Source organism: Anticarsia gemmatalis, chromosome 15 (genome assembly GCF_050436995.1).
Source record: "Anticarsia gemmatalis isolate Benzon Research Colony breed Stoneville strain chromosome 15, ilAntGemm2 primary, whole genome shotgun sequence".
In the NCBI taxonomy this organism is placed as follows: Eukaryota; Metazoa; Arthropoda; class Insecta; order Lepidoptera; family Erebidae; genus Anticarsia; species Anticarsia gemmatalis.
Genome location: NC_134759.1, coordinates 11,556,586 through 11,573,396, shown reverse-complemented (window position 1 = coordinate 11,573,396; position 16,811 = coordinate 11,556,586). Strand labels below are relative to the sequence as shown.

At 35.5% G+C, this 16,811-nt stretch overlaps 1 protein-coding gene across 2 annotated transcripts in view; it reads right to left on the bottom strand.

Moving 5' to 3' along the window:
• Ncc69 (sodium chloride cotransporter 69) overlaps positions 1–16,811 on the bottom strand; it is a 38,331-nt gene that overhangs the window by 4,894 nt on the left and 16,626 nt on the right. The window contains exons 3-22 of one of the 2 annotated variants that reach the window (XM_076123423.1): positions 16,350–16,464; positions 12,624–12,783; positions 12,097–12,192; positions 10,701–10,870; positions 10,073–10,265; positions 9,530–9,669; positions 8,981–9,178; positions 8,459–8,566; positions 7,918–8,041; positions 7,600–7,721; positions 7,116–7,251; positions 6,679–6,778; positions 6,354–6,465; positions 5,937–6,071; positions 5,562–5,668; positions 4,363–4,496; positions 2,194–2,253; positions 1,399–1,516; positions 654–796; positions 248–362 (exon numbers count right to left, since the gene is read on the bottom strand). In XM_076123423.1, coding sequence (XP_075979538.1) covers positions 248–362; positions 654–796; positions 1,399–1,516; positions 2,194–2,253; positions 4,363–4,496; positions 5,562–5,668; positions 5,937–6,071; positions 6,354–6,465; positions 6,679–6,778; positions 7,116–7,251; positions 7,600–7,721; positions 7,918–8,041; positions 8,459–8,566; positions 8,981–9,178; positions 9,530–9,669; positions 10,073–10,265; positions 10,701–10,870; positions 12,097–12,192; positions 12,624–12,783; positions 16,350–16,464 — 2,586 coding nt within the window. The remainder of the gene's footprint in view (positions 1–247; positions 363–653; positions 797–1,398; positions 1,517–2,193; positions 2,254–4,362; positions 4,497–5,561; positions 5,669–5,936; positions 6,072–6,353; positions 6,466–6,678; positions 6,779–7,115; positions 7,252–7,599; positions 7,722–7,917; positions 8,042–8,458; positions 8,567–8,980; positions 9,179–9,529; positions 9,670–10,072; positions 10,266–10,700; positions 10,871–12,096; positions 12,193–12,623; positions 12,784–16,349; positions 16,465–16,811) is intronic. The other variant, XM_076123424.1, reaches the window with a different exon arrangement.

The window sequence follows — 16,811 nt, the reverse complement described above, 5'->3', positions numbered from 1 at the left end:
AGGTGTTAACTTGTGAATTAAGTTCGTATTCTTTTTTATTTACGTGCCGGTTTTTGAAAAAAAAAACAGTAATTTTAGAACTTTTGATTCTGCAACATGATCCCAAAGATAGAATCAGAAACTTCTCAAGAAACAAAGCTTTTACTTGACTCTTTAAGCGTCACCACCATAATAGGTTCGAGACACGTACAGTGTTAATTAATCACGAAACAATTTAAATAATAGAATCTGAATATTGTTTACTTACTTTCTCTCTTCCAATTCAAGTTCAGTGTTTTTATTGGCTAAAGTGAAGACTCGTAGAGGACAGGACGACCACGCACGACGAGTCGATAAAATGTACGGTAGGAGAAGTGTTAAACCTGCGTACAGAAAAAATATTATTTCTGAAACAGTACTATTCTTTCTTTTTAAGATATAACTCTCGTACTAAAATTAAGTTTTACAATTATACAAAGAACGAACAACAAAACACAAAAAACTGTTTGTAAACTGCACGATGAAGTGTCCTGTGCAAAAATCGAACCAACTGGCCACGCGCGCGATTTCAGCGTAGTGACTGCAAAAGTCAGTACGGTAGACTTTATTAAAAATCATATAAACCGAGTAACAAGGTCATTGTATATTACTAATATAAGTTATTAGCTCCTCACCTCCATCATCATACAGCCACCATACATCAACAGTGCCGGACTGTCGTTTCGTGAACTGTTCCACTGACGTGAACGAAGACGTTCGCCTTGCTGATGAAGCGCCGAGTGCACGACGTACTGCGTTGCCTATACCCTTTCCAGTACTATACATACAAAAACAATTAATATTATACAGTACGCACTAAATAACTTTGTGTATCTTAATATAGCAGCAAGTGGCTTCAAGGAAGGTAAAAAAAATAAAGATAAGAGACGCAGGAAAGGAGTGCTGAGGATGAACTTCGTCTTTTTGACATCTTTATCGATGGCACGGCTCTCTTCTATATTTCTTAAAGTTGTGGCAGACAGTAGTGGCTAAAGAATTCTACCCATTACAGTCGGAAGTGAAAACCAGTGAAGTCAGTGATCAGCTTGGAATAAGTATCATAAGGCGTTAAAAATTCTTTTTTTCTCAGGGCTTTGCCGCGATCTATTTCTTAAGATTTCTATTTATTTACAGTTATTCAATAGTTACCTATAGTTCGTCAACTTAGTAGAGAGCCTTTGCATGTACATTTTGTCTATAATAAATAATTTTATGTATTTCCAAAATGAAAAAACCGCATCAAACAGGTCATTGTCAGTAGCATAAGTCTGCGGGTCGCCGATGTTTTAAATTCTCAATTTTGTACACCTCCTCCAGCTGCCATTTTTGCATACAAGTCTCTCTACTAAGTTGTTGGACTATAAAAAAATAATGACTTACCTTTCTTTGTCTTCAGGTTTCTGTCCATTGTCCTTATTCATAGATATAGCAGCGGGGTCGGTGATGACGGCGCGACGTAACTGCGGCGAACCCATAGACACGTCTGACATACTGCTGCCTGTATACAGCGTGAAGATTTAAGAACAAGTCTTGAAGACTAGTGGTGAGTGGTGCGATGACATGCGGAACAGTGACTGGACAATCTTACAACATCACATAGTATTGAGCGTGTAGGACAATATGACATGAACAACGCACGTACTCTGACACTCTTGCAGTATTATACAGTGTTTTATTTTTCTAATTGTACTTTTAAACAATGATGAAAAATGAAAGGCCGGTACGCAATCACATTATTTTAAATAAAAACAAAACTTATTCATTTTCTCAATTAAATATATACATTGTTCAAATTGTTCTTATTAACATTGAATCTAACGCAACGTGGTAAAAATCAACTGCCTACCTAAGGCACTGAAGAGAACCCTAGCCCATAAAACAACTAAAAAACGTAAAAATACAATGACGAAAAAACACAGAACATCACTGAACATCGAAGCGTAACTCTTCACTTAGTTTAAGTCATTCTTAATGCTTTAACCTTTTTTGATCCTATTATGATAATATGTATCTTTTGCCAAACAATTCTTTAGATTAACGATTTAAGCATAATTTAAGCGCTACTTAAACTGAGTTACATTTCAATATGCAGCCGACACACACAGAAAAACACTGACACAAATGAAAACACACATAGAACGATCACCATAAAGCAACACAAACATGAACACTTACCTCTAGAGTGCGTGTTGAGGCTCTCATTAGACTTAGACTCCTTGTTATCTCCCATCGAACCTGTTGACAACGTCAATGAGTATGGATGATGGAAACTCACACCTAATGTTATGTTATTAAAGGTTATTTTACAACAAATGAGGCGAATAAAATTGGCAAGAAAAATGCGTTTACAACGCGGTTCAGCTAAGTATAAAAGTGTTAATATATTACAACGTGTTAAAAGTTATTAAGGCATCTTCTTGAAGAAGCGTGTCTAAACAGGATAAGGACATTGTATAAGTATTTTTGATACAATCAAGGGTAAATAAAAAATAGGGTTTAATGCAAACAAGTGTTAAATCATTAATGGTCTGTATAATAGAGAAAGCTACCTAGAAGGGCCTTAGTTAACAAAAAATATACTCCTAATTGAGTGCAATAAAAATTATTATAGAAAAGAATACACTGTCGTTTATAAAATCCATTTGTATTTCAATCGAGGTGAAATACCCGAACTTTGCATTTCATAACTACTTATCAAAAGGAAAGATAAAATAAAAGCAGTAAAAAAGTTATCACAATACTAGTTAATGCAAATTCCAAGATTGTTAAAACCATATTGATAAGGTAGTCATCATTTCTTAAAATTAATCTTTATAGAATTAATGTTATACATGTTTTATTATTGAAACGCTATCTTAAATTCAATTTAATACATTTAATAACGGCAATAAAGATAAACTGACATCATCATTTTTATATACCAAAACTAAATGTCATAGACAGTCATATCTTCAAAATGTTTATACATTTCTTGAGGCCATGTAAGGTCCCAAACCTGCACTTGGCCATTGTGCTGAAGAAACCCCACGCTTCCCTGGTTCGGAAGGAGACCCTTGCCCAACAATGCGACAGTTTGGGTTAAATTTCAATATTAAGCTACATTATTCTTATTTACTGCACATTTGTTGTTTTGTTGTGAACAAAACACCGGAATGACTCGCGGCGCGGATCATATTATAATAATTATAAATACAATAATACTAGATTAATTTTTTTTTCAAGTTAATTTATTTCTATCACCTAAAAATAATTTTATAATCACGGAATTATTGGGAATACCCGTGAGTCATTGAAGTTTTTAGTGACCCGGCTTTGGGTGATATAAGTGACCCTTGAAAAAATGTTTGTTACTTTGATACATAATTATTAAACAATATCAGGAGAGCCGAAAGACATCATTTTGCTTGAATTTCAATAACTTGTTTAACATATTCAAAAATCGTCATCGTTTTTCAACCAATTTACACAAAAAAAATCCCTACGAATTACTTTATTCAATAATGAAAACATTAATAAAATCTGTTTAGTAGTATTCGAGTCCATCGGAACTCTCATTTAGATAGAAATGCAGATATACAGAAATGTCCCCCTTTCATAATATGCAGTGATAGCACAAATTAGCAACAAATATACGCAATAAAACAGATGACCTATGAAAATACTTTATCGAGTATTACAAAATAACTCAACACGATGAGTCAATGACTTTATTATGACAAATATGAACTTGTTGAACAATTTGTTGAATTGACCTAACGATACTTATTGTAGAGGTCGTCCGATATTGTATCATGTATTGACAGTTATTGGAATGTAATCAAATACTTTCAATATATTTGTAATGCGATTTTAAAACAAAAGTTTCGTAACTGTTCTAGTCTAGTTATATTGTTTTTAAGTGAGTTGAGAATTGTTGACGGTTCATTTATCTAATAATGATCTCAGTATAAATATTGTAACTCGCATTTTATTTTCATTTTACTATGAAACAGCGTTAGTTATTTATAAGTTAGTTAAATATAAGATTTAAACGTATGTTATAATACTTTCATTAAAGTTAATTTATCACACATTTTCTTGTTATGCCGCCCGGTAATGTCCATTATGAGTTACCTTCACGAGTAACTTTTTTTGTATAAAATCAAAACATCTGAAAGTTTTCTATGCACAATTTACGGCTTTACTCTAAAAAGAAGACATGGAGAAAAGGAATAAATAAACAACGAATAAAATTGATACAAAATACATTGCTGTCTCAACAGTATCAACTCAAAACTCTTACCATTACCGAGCAGCAATGCACAGTAAACACACTCAACACGCAGTAATCTCGTATATACTTACGTGAGAAAGCCGACAAGTCTTTAACATTCATATCGTTGAGGTACGCTTGTAGATCATCGTCTAATGTGTCGCTGGTGTACTGCCCGCCCTCCACTCGTAGTAGCGCTATAGCCATGTGTACATCCAGTGCTTTGCTGAAATAGAAATATACGATATTGTATATAAAATGAAAAAATATTATGTTAAGTGTGAACTGCTTTTCAAATTACAAGTAGTGTGTAAATAAATACCAATTACAAGGTTATATTTAGTAAAAGACTATTTTTATTCAATATTATTGAATCTAGCCGCCGCCGCGCCGTAGCCGAATGACGACTATGAGCGTATAAAAATATGATAGCAACCCGGACTTTTGAAGAAAATCCACTATGGAAGCAGTATCAGGATCGGATCAGGCACTAAGAATTGATCTTGTGTCGCGGGGACTTTTACAAATAACAGACACAAAATACATCCCGACCTGAAGCAAATTTATGTGGTGTGTGGGAATCGAATCCACGGCCTTTCGAGCCACTGGTAATGAGGTGGTGACCACCTTAACGACTGCGCCACAGAGGCCAACAAACTTTGTATAAAAAAAAAATTATGGGTCACAAGTAGTTATTTTGATAGCGTATATGAAAAAAACTATTTGTGACCAATATCTTCAATGCCAAATCCATACTAATATTATAAATGCGAAAGTAACTCTGTCTGTCTGTCTGTCTGTCTGCTACTTAATCACGCCTAAACTACTGAACCAATTTGCATGAAATTTGGTATGGAGATATTTTGATACCCGAGAGAGGACATAGGCTACTTTTTACCCCGGGAAAATGACGCATTTCCCGGGAAAATTCAGGTTGCGGACGAAGTCGCGAATATTCAATATTATAATGACACTGAATTAACAAAATTCCGTTGTCATGGCAACGGTTTTAATGGCGGATATGCCTTAGCGCGATTTCGTTATATTAAGAGATATAAATAATTTTGAGAATATTTTTCGTGAAAAAAAAGCATATTTTATATCATCACGCTACGACCAATAGGAGCAGAGTAACAGTAAAAAGCGTTACAAAAACGTGGAAAATTCTGACCCATTCTCTCTCATGTGACGCAAGCGAAGTTGCGCGGGTCAGCTAGTACTCGATACAAAAGTGATACAACATTGCTGAAAACAAAAATCGCTCTACAGGCGGTAAGAATTTGTTACTCACTGCATAACTTCGACATAGTCTTCGATTTCGTTTCGTTCGCTCGTTAGCCAGTTCTCTTTGAATCCCATCAGTAGGATGTTTGGCTTCAACTTGCCTATACCACTTGCCTGCGAATTAAATATGTCATATTATAACATTATTACTGAAAGGTATCGTGTTATAACCCAGGTAACTGGGTTGTGGAGGTCTGATAGGCAGTCGCTCCATGTATAATACTGGTATTCAGCTGCATCCGATGAGACTGGAAGCCGACTCCAACATAATTGGAGGAAAGGCTAGGCTGACTCATAATATTTTTACTGATTTTTTAAACTAGACATCCAGAAACTCTCTCTGAGTAAATCATTGAACAAAGCATATTTAATTATTTTGTACCTGTACAAGTGCACTGGCTCCGTCTTTAAAGTCCACATCGTCCACAAGTCCGTAGAACGCCTTGATCTTACGTCTCCCGAACCACTGATACGCGCGACTAGTTAGTGCCTCGCGACCACGGTGACTTACTTGACCCTATAATAAAACATTATAATGTAGTACCAGCTCATTTATCAAGGGTTAGTCTGTTGTGATAGGACTATGTACCAATATTTTCTTAATTGTAATGAATCCGCTACAAGAACACAAACGAAGATAGTAACGCCATCTAACGACTGTAAAGTAAACTAAACTTGCATGCGAGTTTTCCAACACAACTTATTGTAGATTAATTTTCAGATTATTGTAATAAATTTTACAATACTTTTTATATTATCATATATACATCATTTACTATATCTTACGACAAATATTTACCTGCATAATATGTCCACAGAGCATAAGTGAATGTCCCTTAGTAAGCAAATAGGAGAAGTCCGTGAGTATCGGTCGCTCTCCCGGGAACCCAGTCAGTACCAAGATTTGAGGCCTGTGGAAGCATAGAAAATGTATTCTATACAAGTAAGATTAAATATATAATATAACAATTATGCAATAAATACAGGTGTTATGTACGACGAATCAAAAAGCTACTTGCTCTACACATACAAATGTACACAGCTGAAGTAAGAAGATAAACTTTTCAGTACTTAATTTATACAATTCTATAGTTAAAAGCCGTAGTCATTACACATTGTATTACCTGTAATTTTTGACGTGTTCAGTAACTCTGTTGAGTAGATAAACACCCGTCAGCGCAGTCTTGTATGTCTGCGCTTGCGTTGTTGAGCCCCAGTTCACATCTGCACAACAACAAATAATATTAGTTCCAAAAAACCTGTAGCTAACGAAAACAAGGAACCGTTTATTCATTTAGTTGAATGTTAATAAAAGATTTTTTTAACCCATTACTGTCCCACTGCTGGGCAAGAATCTCCTCCCGAACGAGAGAGGGGTTAGACTTCGAGTACAAAGTTAATTTATAAGATTTTTTTTTCCTTAACCTGTTTGAGTGCCGCACTGCTGGGCAAAGGCCTCCCTCGTTCCCTTCCAAATCCTCCTATCGGCGGTAAAATCCGACCAAATTAAATAATAAATTCATAATGGTGAAACGGTGGTGTAAACGCTGTGACTACTCACCAGGTTTTCTGTAGGATACAAGGAGGTACAGAGCCAGCAGCGCTGCGAAGGTGACGAGCGCAGTGATCCACGAGATCACGAACATGATCGCCACACACAACATCGATCCCACCAGGGACAGCCACATGTTGTAGAACTGCAACAAAATAAAGTTAAAAAAATAATATAACTTTACGTTTCCATTTCGAGCTTATTAGCATTATTTTGTGTACATATTTGTATGTTATGTAGCAAAAAGCTGAAATGTTTATTTTTATTCCATCAACAGCACTCCTTGCCTCTAGTTAATTTCTGCCTTATAGCTTCGATACTTCGAGGCTAGCTGTTATTTTCCGACACAAGAAAATTAAATGGCCGGTTTTTTTTTCTGGGCTCGTACGTTTACAGAAATGAATTTTACGAAGACATTACTCAACCCTTGTTTTTTAAAATTGAAAATGTATTAACTAGTTGTTACATATGATTTATGAATAACTATTCTTACCCTAAACGTAGGTCTCCATCCGACCGGTTTAGCTAAACTTGCGTGGAACGTTGAGAAGTTGATGAGCGCGTACGCGGCGAGAAAGAAGTTTGATATCAGAGGCGCTATCTGATTTAGACCACCTGAAACAAAAGGGTGAAAGAAATTACAACTGAACTAAGAATAAACAAACTATTACAATTAAAATAAGGTATTCAATCTTAAAACTCTTCTTACGGGCTGTATACTAACTGTATGTAACTGTAAATTACCTTATTTTTCTAATTATTCATCACGAAAAGATTAGATATACCGAGCTTTTATAAAACATTAACTTACCCATTAAAATAAAAGCGACTGCAATGATGAAAGTCAGTACATAACCGCGCACTGGTTCATTGTTAGGTCCATATCCTTTGGCGAAGAACTCCAGATAAGGGTACAGCTTGTCTTGACATAACGCCTGAAATAAACACATAGTTAAAAGTTACAGTCACAAGCTAAAGTTTAGTTTTTCAGTAATTTCATTTATTTGGCTACTAAGATTGATAAACGACACAAAAGTAAGGATAGATTTTGTACCTTCTTCGTAGTCGTGGTCATCCCAGTGTCAAAGGTGTTCAAGCCGCCCGAAGGCCTTTGACGTGGCTTAACGACTGTTATTTTAATTAAAAATCGGGACATTTAACGTGCCCTCCACGAAGCACGGAGACGCCCAATTAAAATATCACTACACGTTCACCCATCTATGGAATGACCGCGTCAAGGTTTACTTAACCCACAGATCGTTTACCGACCGGTGAGCGCAACTGGCTGCCTATAAGTATCATCTGTTTGTTGTTAAACTTTGAGATGATGTTCTCTTGTCTATAGCGCTTACCTGAAATACTTTAGGCGCAGACACTAATGAGGCAAGCGCAGACGATAACGTGGCTGCAAAGCATCCGCCGTAGATCAATGGTCCGAAGCCTGATACTAGACGAATAACCTGAAAGATAAATTAAAAATATATTTGTTAAATCAATATTAAATCAATTGTGTAATACTTGGCCCTAAATTGATTACCGTTTTTAAATCATTAATTGTTATAGATTCAAACTCCTCTAAACCACGTTCTTAATAGAACGTTATTGTTGAAAATGTTCTCTTTAAAAACAGTATGTTGTAATGTTTTATTAAATTGCATATTTTCTCTATATGTTTAGGAACTACAAAGAAGCAAATGACTATTTCTATGCAGTAAAAAAAGTACTTAATGTTAAGCAGAGTATCTTCTCAACTTATCCATACCCCTCTATTCAAAACTCTTTTTTTTTTAAACAACTTATCCCACTTTTCCACATCCATATCCATACTATCCAAAACTTTTAAAGAAAATGCATTAAATAATATTCGTACTAACATCATTACTATTATGCAGTCCATATCCGCAGGTCCTGTTGGCGGCGCAGTCGGCCATGGCGAAGCCGGCGATGTCGGCCACGTCGCCCGACGCGTCGCGCAGCACGCTCCAGCCCGCCAGCAGCGCGATCAGCAGGTACGAGATTGTAGTCAGGAGGATGGCCAGCAGAGTGCCTTTGGGGATCGATTTTGATGGATCCTGAAACAAATTATAGTGCATTGTCAATCATTTGTCAAAAATTTTTGATCCATTGTGGGCGGAATTTAATATTAACTTTACATACTTACTAAAAGGAAACGTGAATTGCATACTTTTATTTTAAAGTACTTTGTTTATTGCTAAACGCAACCGATCGTCATACTTGTTAAAATCATTTGAATACTATTAAAACAATAATTTTCTGACGACCGCCGAAACATTTACTTCGAAATCGAAATCGAATCGACTACACACGTTAGTAAACTCGGTTTCACTAGTTCAATCAGAAGATTATTAAAGTTTGGATTCAATTTTATTTCAGAAGTATACCTTTTATAAGTAAGGTCTTACCTTCAAATCTCCAGAAATGTTAGCACCAGCTAATATACCAGTCGCAGCGGGGAAGAATATCGAGAACACGGAGAAGAAGTTATGTTCCACTCCCTCGAAGTAACGGTAGTCTGGACCTATGTTGCTTTTTAGTACTGACACTGAAAACATTAACAAAATGGTGTTAATAAAATAGTAGAAACAAACTATTATTATTTACATACTTAATAATTTAAGAGAAGAAGCAAGATGTATTTTAATATTTTGAACCATATTTCCTATGAAAAGTATTCTCTTTGTTCTTATTTTTAGGACTAAGAAAACCTTCGAAATCTCAGGAAAATACTTTTGCCTTGTCAAATTACGTATGTAGGTAAATTACATTAAACATTAAATCTTCGTTTGGTAAAATTAAGGTTGTCTTTCGGTACATTGATCTCAAAATACATGTCCCAGTCCAACTGTAAACTATACATTCTCCGTTTTACTTAAAACAAAACATTTAATAATATCTTCAAAAAAAAATCAAAACAACTTTCTAGTATAAATGACAGTAACACTTACTATTATATCCTACGAATCCTTGCGCGAACTCCAGATCACTCTTCGGTCCAACGATAGTCCCAATACAGAAGTCTGCAATAGCGGCCAGTAATACTATAAGTAGTACTATCTGGGCTTTGGCCTCCCATTCCATACCCACCATCACTATACCAGTGAGAAGAACTATTGTTATACAACCGTAGATGGCTTGATCCTGAAAGAAAGAACAGTTTATTTAAAAACGTCTGTACTAATATTTTAAACTGGAAAGTTTGAATGCTGGAATAGACGGATGAATGAGTATTTGTTACTCAATAATTATAATCAATACTATATAACGAATTTTGGTAAAGTTCTGCACACTAGGAATTTATAACGTGGATTAACAAATACTATTAGGTAATTTTTCTCCAAAACAGTAGGTTTAAAAATATTTAAAATAAAAGAGAACTCGGAAAGCTGATTTCTTTGTATATAAGACTAAATTCTTTAGCTTTTCAATGACACGCTACACAAACGTACACATGCACGCCCGTATACGCACGTGCACGCACGTGCACGCACTTAATATTCATACACCAAGTGTGAATACGGACATTTATTGTTGCCACATGTACATTAAAAGAAATATAATAATCAAATGACATACCCAACTCTTTCCAACCATATAAGCAGACTCAGGTATGAGCGTAATGAGCGACTCGCCGAAGCCGACCACGTACATAGCACACGCGACTGCGTTCGCCATTGAGAATATCAGACCTATGGAGCCACCGAACTCCGGGCCCAACGACCGGGATATCATGTAGTATGTTCCTCCTGAAAAAAGACAAGCGTTTTTACTGTTTAGTGATAACATTCACAACACCCTAATATTATGAACGCAAAAGTTTGTGGGGATAAATGTATGCATGTTACACTTTCTAGCAAAAATACAATAACTGACAAGACAAATCAGAATTGCTTAAAGCATCATGCAGTTTTGAAGTTATTTCTATACAGAAACTCCGACTGTCCTACCTACTCTTGTTAAAGGCTATAAACATTAAACGATTGAATTCGTTTTGACGACCTTTCAAGTGCAAGGGCTGGTTGAGCGCAAACACTAACAAATTTAGAAACAGAATTCGAAGATAGATGTTCTATGAAAGCAACGTTCAAAACTTGGCATTTCCACAAAGCATATCTCGATACATTTCGCTGAGCAACAAATGCATTAACGATGAGTGATCTTCAACAGATGTACTTCTTCACTTCCTAGTAAAGTGATTTGTCATACAAAACGTGCTGAGTAAACAAAACGAGAGCACTTGTTTAGTAAACACAGGAACAGAATAGATTTTATGCCTTGTTTAGTTAACAAAGTGACTAAATATACAAATGTAATTAGTCAAATAAATGCGTGGTATATTTATTCCATATGTTTTCTTATTGAGAAATGCATCAGAAGCTTGACTTCTTTTACTTGTATTCATAAAAAATATGCATCCCAAAAAAGTTTTAAGGGACACAAGTACATTAATATTACATTTTATAAAACGTGTTTAAAACGCCTGTAAAAATACTCTGAGCAACGTATATGAACTTATATAGCTACGTCTAAGTACATTGCTATAAAATTCTTCACAGGTGCTTTTACATTAACTCCACATTTAGACAACAAAAGGCACTTAAATCTATTTATAGATGCCATTAAAGTTTAATTCATTGTAATATACGTTGTATGCAGTGATAGAAGAGTGGTATAAGTTGGCGCCTCTCACGCAATACGCACGCTGGTCGACGGTTTGAACCCGAGGCAACACACCAATGACTTTTCGAAGTCATGTGTGTATAAGAAATAATAGTCACTTGCTCTAACGGTGAAACAAAACATCGTGATGAAACCTTACATGCATAAAATTTGAGAGCGTGCAAAGTCCCCAACCCGGCCTTGGCCAGCGTGGTGGACTCAAAGCCTAACCTCTTCCTCGGAGAAGTCTTTTGCCCAGCAGTGAGACAGTAGTGGGTTATTAATAATACATTAGTTTGTATAGATGACGTACCTCCTTTGATGACGCCGTTGGTGCTGATAGCGGACATGGAGAGCGCCGTGATGGTAGTCACCACCGATGTTGTCATGATCAGGAGCATTGACTGCGCTGCCGGAAAATAACCATTTTATTCACCACATTGGACATTCTGCAGGTAACGTCTATTTTCGAGCAGTATTAATAATTCTTTGAAACTTTCTAAAGAACTTATATTATTATCTAGTAGGCAGCACCACACTCTAAAATACAGTGAAAGACGAAAACGAATTGACAAACCATACAGTTTTAACCAAGGTTTTTTGACTAACGTTTTCTGTAAATTGTTGCTTCGTCAACAACAATAGTTATCTGGGATAAGCCTTCTAATTTCATCGTAGATACGTATGGTCTCTTTACAAAGGCGAAATCAGCACTTACAGGTTAAACTCAATTATTATTAATTTGGTGCGATATAAATAGAGAAAGTAATAAAAACTCACTGCTATCTTCTTTTTCCAATGTAAATATCGTTTAAAAGTACAAGATATAAAGATACTAACCCACGCCAGCCTGTCCGACGACCCAGGACAGACGGAGGAACAGCATCACCCCCCATATGTTGAGCAGACATCGCATCAGCACGCCCTTGATCCATCCGAACTTTATATTTGTACTCGTCAGTGTAGGCACTGCTAGGTCCTTCTCTAACGTTTGACCTGGCTGCAAGGAAACACAAACTTAGTAGAAGATATTTTAAAAGTATATCTTAGTTTGACTGTAATTATGGTATGAGTGAAAGGTGCTACTACTGATCACGAAGTGTTAGGTTTGATTCTAGTTTAAAACTGTAAAATTAATATACTTTTGTAGACTACGACCAACACAGTTGTATAATCAAAATAATGAGCTCCCAAGAGTATAACTAAACTATGATACACAAAGAAAAGTTAAGTAGCAGGTAAAAATACATTTTCCGCGTAAGTCGTTGTAATTATAGTTTCCACATACATAGGAAATGCCTTGTCACAACCCCCTTTCCTCAATATTTTAGTTATAAATCAACGTAAGTTTCCTTTCCAGTAATATCCAGAACAAATTCTATAAATAATCGGCATTGGTTGGATAAATATGACGAATGGCACGTGTCTGCAGTACTGCACTTCGAGCATCACTAGAAATACTATCTATTATTACTCATAACCAAATGAATAATAACATTATGTGTTTTGATACAGCATACAGCCAAATACTAGGAAGAAAATTAATTGGAATTGCGATTTCGAAAAAAAACATTGATGAGACTTTGACAAATGCAGACATTAGGAAGTATTCCTGTAGGACCCAACCTAACCACTAAACAAAATTTGCAAACAACTCAGCAGCGTTAAGGTTTACTCACCTTTTACTACACTCTGCCCCTTTCAAAAGCAACCTAAGTAATGGATTAGTTGTTTTTCTTGAAGTCTGAATTAATGTGATGGGAAAAACGTTAGTGTCATGAGAGTCAACGCAGATTGGTCTTAGCAAATTCGAGATTTTAGTAAAATTACTTAATATTCTCTTATAAACAGTGTTAAAGAAAATTATAAAGGAAAGTAGGGAAAGTTCTTTCAAGGAAATTTCCGCTTTAAATAACGTTTGCGATCTATTTATGTATTAACCGCAAACATTTACTAAGCCAGTACTTAAGCTGTTTGATTTACGACAACGCTTTACTGGTATTAAAACGTAACATAATAGACAGTATGTGTAATTAGTTGACCATAAACCGAATGGCCCATTCATTCTTTACTTTATTACGAGGAAGCCAATGTAAACTTTAAGCATCAATCAATGTCTTTATCTATAGCTTCTATAGATAAAGACATTGATTGGTCGTTAGTTACGGCATCTCATAATTCAAGCGTTATTTTGCTTAAGGAGTCTCAAAGACAGAACATGTATTTTAAGAAATTGTGACAATATAAACTATATTTGTATTTGTTAGTTGCTTAAAGTTGGTTTGAAACCCGCATTGCACTTTTGATGTTAACTCATTCCTACCTCAAATTTTCGATATTCTAACCCCTTTTTGATGGAGGGATTATCGACCTTGAATATGTAAGTGTGTCTACAATACTTAATACATCTTTAAAAAGAAACGGGGTTTTGAAAACCTAAGCTTTGCTACACATACATTCGGTTCAGCATTAATGGACCTAGCCGTGCGGCAAAACCGAACATGTGTAAATAATTGTTCTGGTAAAATGCCAATCGGCCCCGAAAGAACTACCCGATCGGCACAAGCCGAACAAGTGCACTAATTGTTTTAAGTCAGTTTTATTGTTTGTTGAATATTGCCGAATTGAATATTATGTGTGAAGCAAGCATATCTATCGCCTATACAATACCGAAAATGCATTCTCCACTACATTTACGAATGCGTCATAGTCCCAATGCATTTCATAAATCATCACCATCAAGTGCAGCACACATTCATTGAACTACTTCATTAATAAGGTCACAGATCACCGTGTTAAATGTAGCAACACCTACTGGGTCGTAATCCCTTGAACTTGGGGTTAATAAGTATACGAGTATTGCGCAAGGTCGTCCGTCTGTTTGCCTCCCTTGGGAGTCTGGGCCATCTAGTTAGAGCGACCTTCTTGAATTACTTGATACTTGAGCCCTTTGAATGTTACGTCAATATACTTGATGGAAAAGCTTCTGGGAATTGGGTCGAAAGAGATTATAGGAACCTAATAGTCATTTAAGTGGTTAGTTGTTAGTAACACTTAAAGTAAAACCGTTTAGACGATTAGGTTACTATCAGTCTGTTGATGAGAAAGAAGAACTTCATTTGATATTCGGTTGTACTCGATATAAGTAGTTACTACTGATGCTACTCGTTTGGAATCAAATAAGTATGTTTATGGATATTTTCAAGCTAAGAAAGATGCATTAAAAATAAAACTGGTATAATTCAGTCGACTGGTATTTTTTTGTCCTACAACATCTCTATTCGCCGTAGCTAGAGACGCATATCATTTTTGCATTGAATATTGGAAGAACCAGTAAAGACATCCCATATAAGAAACCAAAGGGACAGAATACAAAATGCATGCATTTTGAAAGATTTGTACCCAAGTAGGTTGGTAAATAAGGTGGACATAATTATTGATTTTCCAACAGCTTCGCAGGTACTAGGACGTCATGTTTACAAAGAGGTATCACGTGCGGCGCGACGTCTAACATCAACGTGACCGATTAATTGATGGTCCGCAATTACCACAATTAGCAACCTGAACGGCTAATTCTATGGGTTAAGGTTCACCGTAATGAGCTGTCTTATGGTGTAATGAGTCACAGTGTTAATGTGCCATTATTCTAATTTAATTGACGTGGGATTTGTCGTGTTGTTTAATGTTGATGTGATAATTGATTTGTTCACAGGCGTTTAATTAGTCTTGTGTCTTTAGTGAGAGTGTTAACTTAGATGGGATGTCGAAATGTTAATAATAGGGTACGTAGATATGCCAAGTTTCTAACAATTTTATGAACGTAGCTGCAAAATTTCATGACGAGCGGTTCGGCTGTTAGCCATTTAAGGGTAAGAAACGAACCTTTGCATTTATAATAATAGTAAAATCATCCATAAAAGTTTATTCTTAACAGTAATAAAAACAATTTCCATCTTTAAGATTAACTAATCCATGTATTGAAGCAACTTTTCCGAAATTTCTTTTACATTGAAAAAACCTTCGCCTTAACTAACATCAAAGCAATTAATACAGTAAATATAAACAAATATGAATAGTACAAACGTGTGGATAATTCATTATTTATATTGGCACATATATTTAGAACCGGTATCTAATATTGTGGTTGTGGCCTGACCGCATCGTGAATGATTATGTAAACAGTACGTATATTTATATTGAAATATGAATGCAATTGCATTCAATCTACGATAAAACATTCAAGGTTACGTTTCTTGGATTAAAATTTTGTGCGTAGATGTGATGTGAAATCGAAAAATGACACACGAAACGAAACAGATCTAGGGAAAAAAGCGACGGGAGTCTGCCATGAAAAAAAATCAGTACAGACTATCGCAACGTCTTGATACAAGCCCTAGAACAATCGAAAGTAGACTGCAGTACAATCTATCCAACAAATTTCATAATTTAAACATAGTGTACCTATTATGGAGTCCAATAGAACAAAAATAATTTGAGCTCTTAGTCCGTTTTCATTCTATAATCGTTCGACTTATCTATAGAGTACCATATTTCATAGACACTCACCTTCCTCGATAAAGAAGCATTGTGGAGCTCATCTAACGTTGGTCGTGGTGCCGCATGGAGTGATAGTACGTTCCTGTAGTTGTCCAGCCTTGGTAGAGCTTCTCTTGTAAAATGTCTGTAAATATAACACAACTTTAAAGTCTACACTATATAGCTAAGGTTACTAGAAATATGCGGTTTGAAAAACATAAAAATCTTTTCATCATTTGGGTTGACAATTACATAAACTTTATCAGGGATCTGTAACTAGCTGTAGATAGTAATATAATTTTCTTATACTAATCTATACTTATGTAGAAATATAACTTAAATATGTTTCAAAGGCCCCACGTTGGGCGCCAAAACCTAAACTAGGTCAGCAGCCTACAAATACTATAAATCATTATACTTATTATCAAATACTAAGTACAAGTAAAAAAACACGAATTGCCCAACATTCCGATCTCACTTAAGTTCTTAGAA